The sequence below is a fragment of the Mus caroli genome, chromosome 18, assembly GCF_900094665.2.
Source record: "Mus caroli chromosome 18, CAROLI_EIJ_v1.1, whole genome shotgun sequence".
Lineage (NCBI taxonomy): Eukaryota > Metazoa > Chordata > Mammalia > Rodentia > Muridae > Mus > Mus caroli.
In genome coordinates this window covers 11,296,028-11,304,845 of record NC_034587.1, presented here as the reverse complement: position 1 = coordinate 11,304,845, position 8,818 = coordinate 11,296,028, and the positions used below count along the sequence as shown (strand labels likewise).

The window sequence follows — 8,818 nt, the reverse complement described above, 5'->3', positions numbered from 1 at the left end:
TTAGGAATCCATTTTGTATGTGTATGTGCAAATGTACATATATGTCTATATATGTATATATTTTTTCACTAACTCTGTGGTCTTCCATCATGTGCCAAAGAGATGAACAAATTGAGTTCTTCACAAGTAGCTACATAATTACTCTACCTTTACTCTACCCAATGTTCTGCCCTTTGAAGAAGACACTCTATAAGTTACCAACTTTATAAACATTTATTAAGTCACACCATAGGCAAGCTGCAAGAACAAAGATGAGTATGATCTAGAACCCAGCCTTAATAGAAGGCAGACATAAAGAGTTTCACTACATTAATCCCATAATGTACATCTTCCTGCTATATAGTAATAAGGACAAAAGCTAAGTCTAGCTGGGCATGGGGGGACAGACGAGTTACCCATTGAGAAGTGAAGATAAAAAGATCAGGAGTTCAAGGTCATCCCCTGGCTACAGAGGGTGTTCAAGGCCAGTGTGGGCTACATGAGATCCTATCTTACAAAGGAAAAACCAATAATTAGAGCTTATTTTTGTCCCTATAATTTTTAGCATCTATCACAATGCCTAACTTACAATCCTTTTGCTTTAGCCTCTGGAGTCAGCACATACAGATTTTATCAAATTGTTGACACCTCACCAACACATTGATGTCCTTACCATTCACCAAGACATGCAGCTCAGGGTTCAGTTTACTCTGAGATGACTAGCTCCTTAACTAACAGAGAAGAAGCAAACTTCAAAACATTACTAACTTTAAAAATCATCTTTTCCCCTAGAATTTGCTTGTATGAAGAAAAGCAACAATACTATTCAAGCTTTACAGTATACTATTGGAATTATGTGGAACTGAAGAATTTTACAGAAAATCTTCCCATTAACGTATGTTTGAAAACAACGGGCATTCTTGAAGATGAATGTAGAAAAGCTCAATGGTTGGTTCCAACTCATTAATTTCTTCTAAAACCGCAGGAAGAAACTCTCATCAGCAGAAATTGTCAGCGTCCAGTGATGCTAGGCATTAGGCTGACTTCTTTGACTTTTTCTTCTCTGCTTCGTCCTTTTCCCTTTCTATTTCACTCACCTCCAGTTCAATTTCTTTGGCACTAAACATCTGAGAAAAGAAAACATCAAAAAAATTATACCAATACTTGAATATTTTCTATCTGTAACTTCGTATCATATAACCTCAGAATGCCACAAAATATCTCAAAGTGATGCGGCTGTACTAAGGAGGTTAAATTCAGGCCTGCGACATCCGGCAGCATTGCAGGGCAGGGCATGATACTTCCTTACACATCCTGTACATACACTGTCACCCTGTGACATGCAAATGTCATGCTGATTTCTGAGAACTCCCTCTCTTTCCTCCTACTGTGTGCTTCTCTTACATAGTTCAGCCATTGCTATGGCTAGCATGTGAAAGATTCCCACAGACTCAGGTATTTTGGGCATTTGGTGCCAACCTGGTGTTGTTCTTTTGGAAAGCAGTGAAACCTTGGAAAGGTATGGGCCTTAAGTTTTGTGGCTTGGTGCCACTTCTTGTCCTGTTTCTACTTTCTATTATAGGATATGCATTAGAAGGTAGGAAGGAGTTCTAGCCCAGATTGGGGGGGGGGCGGGGAGGCAGGGAGCAGACAGACAGTGTGAGTGCATGTGCATACACACACCTGTGAGGATAGTATGAAAAGACACTCCTTACTAGAAGCTGATCATGCCGGCACTTGATCTGGAATTTCAGGGCTGAGAGAAATATTTGCATTTTAAGTCATCCACTCTACAATAATTCTGTGAAGGCCTCCCCAACAGAGACAAGCTTACAGTAAGGATACAGTTTCCAAAAAGGGGGTAAACACCATGTTCTAGGAACAGAATGAACCAGGCAAGGAGATCTGAGCATGACATAGCTGGTCCTTCCGAATAGAGGAAAGGGATGGTCAGCGGGCCCTGTGGAATGGGAGGGGAGTCTGCGACACATTTCTTCCAGAGCTCTGAGTTCACTGCAGCTTCAGACTACTCAACCTCATGCCCCACCTCACTGTGCCAGTTCCAACTTCTTCCAGCACGGCTGAGATTTCTAGAGCCTGCTTAGCATCCTTAACCTTTTATTTGGGCACCAAGGTTGCTTTCTGAATTTCCACCCTTAAAAAAACTTTTGACATTGCTCATAAGAAATATTCTGTGTTTTTCTCCTTTTAGGCAAATACATTTTCCTTCTGTTTACTATTATCCCTTTATTCCAGCCCCCACCCCCATTATCAGTCTATTTTATTTACATTTTTTCTTGATACTTTATCTAGACATTATAGAAACATGGTTAAACAGGCCAAGAACCAAACTGTGGTATTTTCTACTTCTGTATATAAGAACACATACATATTTCATATCTCCTTTTTGTTTAATTATACTGATTAAAATGAGTACAATTCAATAAGAATCTACCAATCTAGCATAGAACACTACCATTTCATGTTATTTCATTTACTAATAGCATTTTAGTGGTAGTGTGGGGGTGGGTTGTTGTTGTTGTTGTTTTCATTTTTGAGTCAGGGTCTCACTATGTAGCCTTGACTACCCCGGAACTCATTATGTAAACCAGGCTGGCCTTAAACTCACAGAGCTCAGCCCCACTCTGCCTTCTGGGTACTGGGATTAAAACTATGCCTGTCCCATACTTCTTTAAGGTAAGAGATCTTGCTAAGTAGCCATGACTTGCTTACATCTTGGGATCCACTGCTTTGGTCTCCCTAGTGCTAGTATGACAGGCATGTATCATCGTGGTAGGTTATATAGCGATGCTTGGGTGGAATAATTAATAGCCTCATTTTGTATAGGAGAAATCTGAAAGCTAATGATAGGGGAAATTTGCTCAAGGTCATCCTGCAAAACGAATTGATCTGCTAGAGTGTAGACTCAGGACAGTACACCTCAGCATGTTAAAGTAGGTCTACTAAACCAAAGTGCTCTACTCACGGTGCAGCCTACGCTGAAATGTTACATGAATGGCACTATAACTCTGTATCCAGTCACTCGTCACCAACTCATGCATAACTTGCATGTGTGTATCTACCCCAGCAGGTATGCTTGTGACATAGCTAAAGAAACAACCCTGGCTTCTGTGGTTTCATAGCTTCTCTGGTATTGCTGTATCTGTCCCTAAAGTCTTGTCAGAGGTGAAAACCTAGCCCACTACTCATCTCCACGGCCTGTGTTCACCATTGTGTTCTCCATTGTGTTCACCATTGTGTTTTCCATCGTTTCTGTGGGACTGGGCAGGGGGCCTACTCCAAGACCCTGTCCCCATTCCTCTTATTTATTGAAACTTTGCTGCTGTCCTATCTTCTTGTTCCATCTTTTGGGAAAGTGGTAAAACACACACATACACGTGCACATGTGCACATTATTTTACATACTACCGAATTTGACATGAATTTTTTTTCTGAAAATACTTTCCTTAAACACAAAGGAAAACACATATAAAAATCTATCTTCTAAGCATATTTTAGTACAGCTTCCCATGTTTTGAGAGGTTTTATGATTCTATGTAAAGAACTATTGGCAAATGAGACTGCTAACAATTCTACCTCAGGGATGAGAAACCACATAAGAAATGCTCTTAAGCCACTGAGGCCACTAGCATAATAATCTGACAAGTTGTTCTGATTTTAACTCATAATGGTTGAAGAAAGGCATAAAAGCAATATTAGGATTGTTTCCAAGAAGTATGAAAAGGTTATTATACTAGAGATTAAAATTAAGATGTGAAAGAGGATCAAGGCATTTACAAGTGAAATGTAGAGACATCAGATGAAAACCCACCACATAGGACAGAGGCATGTAACTCAGTGGCATAGTGCTTATGATGTACACAGGACTGAAGTGTGTAGCACATACGATGCACAAAGTCTTGGGTTAACTCCTCAGAACTAGAGGAAAAACTGCAGTGATCAGAAAGTATGAAGGTCCTTTCATATAGTGGTGGCAACACAAGTTCCTGCTCTCTGGGTGGGCAGACTACAAGGGTTCCTACTGACAAGCAGCAACAATAAGTGGGCAATCTGTATCAAGCTCTTATCACCTCTAAGTCTTCACAAAGCCAGGAGCACGGCCCTGCTTGCAGTAAGCTAACAGACGAGCAACTCTGAGCCCAAACAGAGATGCCTCTGGTGACGATGGATGTAGCATGCTTGCAGTGGCAATTCACAGGCACCAACACCATTTTAATGTCGATCCAACTATGTTAGTAGTATTTCTACATTGGTCAGTAACTTACCTTCAAAGGTTGATCTCTTCTTATTATAGCCAGTTCAATGTTCTTTCCGCCAGACTGGACAACCTAGTGTGGAGCAAGGACACATAAGGACCTCTTCAGCTGATTTGGGTACAGCTCAGTGGTACAGTATGTGCCTGGTATGTGTGTATGTGTGTTGCCCGGGGTGTGAGTCTTCAACATTATAAACAAACAACCTACTTCTGGAAATTGTGTGTTTAATGAACAAAGCAAAGTAAAGAAACCCAAAACAAATCCTCAGAACACAGCATACAAGGGTCACTCACTTCGAGCAAAGCTTTTATTGCTAATTTGATAGCTTCGTTGTCATTTGAAATTGCATCTTCTGTGTAATTTTTTTCCAGAAATTCCCGGACAGTTTTAGCACTCCGGCCTATTGCATTTGCCTAGAAATATTAAAACAAAATTATTGATACAAATGGGTTTTTTGTTACCATATATGATCAGGTTTTGGGGGTTTACTCCAGTGTTGAATAATAATAGAATCATAAAGTGAAAATTTGACAAGCATTTTAGAGAGTCATTTGTTACTATGTGATTAATCCATAATATTACCCCGAGTCTTTCATAATTCTTTCCAGATCTACCTTCACCTCTCTAAAATTCCCATGTTTGTGCCCTCTATTTAAACAACCCACTGAGTCCAATTTGTGCTGCCTATATACACTTCTGGATCAGCCATGGAGTGTAGTTACCCACCAGAACCACACCCTTAACAGAAACTGACTGCATCACCTGGCCACAACTCTCAGTCAGGGGTGGGGATCGTGAGCTCTCACCCCCTACCACCCATGGTCCAATGTGGACCTGGTCTTATGCAAGCAGCCAAAGCTGCTGTAAGTTTACAGATGCAGCTGTCCTGTCACTTTAAGAGGACAGTTGCAGTCCAGTCCTCCTGACCTCTGTGCCTCACATTCTTTCTGCCCTCTCCTTTGAGATGGTTCTCTGAGCCTCAGGGTGAGGTGACAGATGTCTCATTTGTAGCTGAGCACTCCACAGACACTTAGGCTCAGCACTGTAATCAGCTATGAGGTCCACAGCAGTTACCATCCACTGCACAACGACACATCTGTGGTGGGAACATTTGTAAGAGGTATTATTTTTGAGTATGTGTATGTATGAATATCTGCCCACAGAAGCCAAAAGACCTGTCACCTGATATGAGTGCGGGGAACTGAACTCAGGTCCTCAGCAAGGCCAATATGCATTCTTAACATCAGAAGTAAACCCTTCTGTTGCCATGGTTATTGAGACTAATTTGCTTCTCATAATTTTCTGTTACCTGGCTGCTTCCCAGTGTTTTATTAGAAAATTTCCCTAAATCCTAAAAGTCTTACAAGCTCATTTCACAGAGCTCACCCAGCCACACACTGGCCTCCAAGGCTCTTTGAAACTGAGAGAAGGCTCTGTAACACTGCTCATGCTTGGTTTTTATTTGTTTGTTTGTTTGTTTGTTTGTCTGTTTTTTTCATGCATCAAAAGCTTACACTTCCACATCACATTTCATCATCAGAGGAAGTCAGAACAGGGACTCAACCAAGGCAGGAACCTAGAGACAGGAGCTGATGCTGGGGCCATGAAGAGGTGCTGTGTGCTAGCTTGATCCTCATGGCTTATTCAGCCTGCTTTCTTAAGAGATTCAAGACCATCAGCCCTAAGCCTTCCCCATTAATCACTAATTAAGAACGCACTATAGGCTTGCCTGCAGCTTGATCTTATGGAGATTTTCTTAATTGGATCACCTTCCTCTCTGGTGACTCTACCTTGTGCCAAGTTGACACAAAGCTAGGCAGCACAGTGTTCTGTGATAAGAAAAAGAGAGGTGACATTCTGGCTCTAAGACAGGCAAAATCAATCTCAAATCAACTGGGAAATGTCCTCTCTTCTGGCTACTGTTTATAGTGCTAGAAGATACCGTCCAGCCAGAAGTCATATCAACAATCTTATCAGAATTGGACACTTCCTGCTGCAATACTTACCTACTAATGCAATAGTGCCATGACACTTATGTGGTAATTAGCTACTTTGTGATTTAGGCCTTCTTCACAGGAAGGGATTTATTCCTGGAACTGTAGTCCTGGTCAAAACCTTGTGTCCAGCAAATCACTGGCCCTAAGGAAAACCCTGTTGTTATTATTTTGCTAAATGATCAAACTGTCAAACTGCCTTCTAGATATCTTCACACATTGACCTCGGCTGTTCTCAAACTTTGTCAGAGAAGCATCTTTATGCAGTGGACAGGAATCAATGGAGAGATGTGTAAGTGGTCTAAGTGCTCAGCCCTAACAGGACATACATACTAACCCTACTGTCCCCAAGGATCAGGGGATGTCATGGAAGATGAGGCAGAAGAATGTAAGAGACCAGTTGGAAAAGACTTCTGGCTTCTGGACATGACCAGGCCATTGCAAAACTTCCAGCAGCTATGGATACTTACAGAAGATCAAGCCAGCCAGCCGGGCATGGTGGCACACACCTTTAATCCCAGCACTCGGGAGGCAGAGGCAGGCAGATTTCTGAGTTCGAGGCCAGCCTGGTCTACAAAGTGAGTTTCAGGACAGCCAAGGCTATACCCTGTCTCGAAAAAAAACAACAACAAAAAAAAAACAAAAACAAAAAAAGATCAAGCCAGCTGTAGTGCCTATTCCTGGTTGTCAACTTGACTATATTTGGAATGAACTACAATCCAGAATTGGAAGGCTCACCAGTGAGAGCTGGGAGATAGAAATTTCTGATCTGCATCTTGCATCTTGCATCTTGGTATGGATCTTGAGTCATAGTGACTATGGATTCCAGAAGATTAACACAGGGACATCTCCGAGTTCAAGGTCATCTGGGATTAAAGGTATGGTGGAACACACCTTTAATCTGGGCTATACCTTCTGCTGGAGATATAAGGACATTGGAAGAAGGGAGTCTTGCTCTTGCTCCTTTGCCTGTTTGCCTTGTGGGACTGAGTAACTGCTAGATCCTTGGACTTCCATTCACAGCTACTACTGAACCATTGTTGGGAATTGGGCTGCAGACTGTAAGTCATCAATAAATTCCTTTACTATATAGAGACTATCCATAAGTTCTGTGACTCTAGAGAACCCTGACTAATACACCAGCCAAATACCAGAGAGGATAAGGGTAAATGGTCTCCAGGTCCCACCCTGGAGTAAGAAGCTAATGACAAAAAATAGTTGATGAAAGAAGAATCATTACTGAGGATGTAGCCACTACTAGATTTCCCATACTGCACTGCATGGCTCCATAGCTGTGAATGTTAACTAAACTTAGTTATTAAAACAAGAACACACACACACATACAGTGGAGGCTGCCAAGTTGAAGAGACATAATGGAAGACAGAAGGGGAAATGAGGAGCTAGATATTTCATTGTACATAGTTATTAAAGTCTAGAAATGTAGGAATTTGAAACTTTATCCATAATGTATAAAATTGGTAATAATTTCTATTTTGAAATAATACAATAGAAAAAGATAAGCCAAATGTTTTTAGTAATGATGAGTTAGATGTTCCTGTTAAAGACCCTGAAGAGCTCCTTCAGGGTCTGGCAAAGTGACTCAGCAAGGACTTATGAAGTGTTCATGGCACTAATCCAGAGACCTGAGTTCTACCTCCAAATCCCACATAGGGTTGGCAGAAAACCACCTCCTTTGACCTTCACTTGAACACCGTGGCATGCATGAGATCACATATGCACATGCATTCACAGGTAATAGGAGCAGCCTGAAGAGGTGGCTCAGGAGTTGAGAGCTCTTGCTGGTCTTGCAGAGAATCCAGGTTCAAGTCACAGAAGCTATGCAGCGGTTCACAGCCATTTATAACTCCAGCTCGCAACCATCCATAACTCTAGTTCTAGGGGATTGGACTCCTTCTGGCAACCATAGAAACTAGGTATGCACATGGTGCATATAAATACATGGAGACAGCACACTCATACACAGGAAAAGATACATATTAAATATGTGTAAATTTAAAAAATCCTTTCAGTCCCAAGGTTTTGTGTTTAAGGTGTCAGAATTTAAAGTAGGTTCCATAGACTGTCAGAATTTAGAGAAGGAAGATTAGATGTAAGATAAAGTGGTTCTAAACTGAAATAGTTTTTTTTTTTTTTTTTTTTTTTTTTTTTTTTGGCGACTCGGTTTCTCTGTATAGCCCTGGCCTAGGTGAATTTCGGCAAGATAGAGTAGCCAAACTTTATCATTTTTTTTTTTTTTTTTTGCTGTATCTGGATGTAATTTGTCTCAAAGCAGCACCAGTCTTATAAGTGACTTTTACACAAAACAGAGGAATGCATACAAAAAGCTAATAGGAATCAATTGGGATAAAAATCAATATTAACAACTGGGATCAAAAGCAGCCCCATCTAAGGTCAGCTTAATCTGAGAAGCCAGGGGCAAGGACTTCATACCCTTGCCATAGTTCCAATTCTAGTCCACCTTCCCCCAGGCCATTGTAAATTCCTGTTTATGGGTGTAACTCAGCTATCTATAGTTCTAAGTATTTACTCTAGTTCCTTCTTAAACC

At 41.1% G+C, this 8,818-nt stretch overlaps 1 protein-coding gene across 1 annotated transcript in view; it reads right to left on the bottom strand.

Annotated features, from left to right (window-relative positions):
* Positions 1–226: 226 nt before the first annotated feature.
* Positions 227–8,818, bottom strand: part of Psma8 (proteasome subunit alpha 8) — a 49,610-nt gene continuing 41,018 nt past the window's right edge. The window contains exons 5-7 of the mRNA XM_021150704.1: positions 4,550–4,669; positions 4,266–4,328; positions 227–1,106 (exon numbers count right to left, since the gene is read on the bottom strand). Of these exons, the coding sequence (XP_021006363.1) occupies positions 1,014–1,106; positions 4,266–4,328; positions 4,550–4,669 (276 nt within the window). The 3' untranslated portion in view covers positions 227–1,013. The remainder of the gene's footprint in view (positions 1,107–4,265; positions 4,329–4,549; positions 4,670–8,818) is intronic.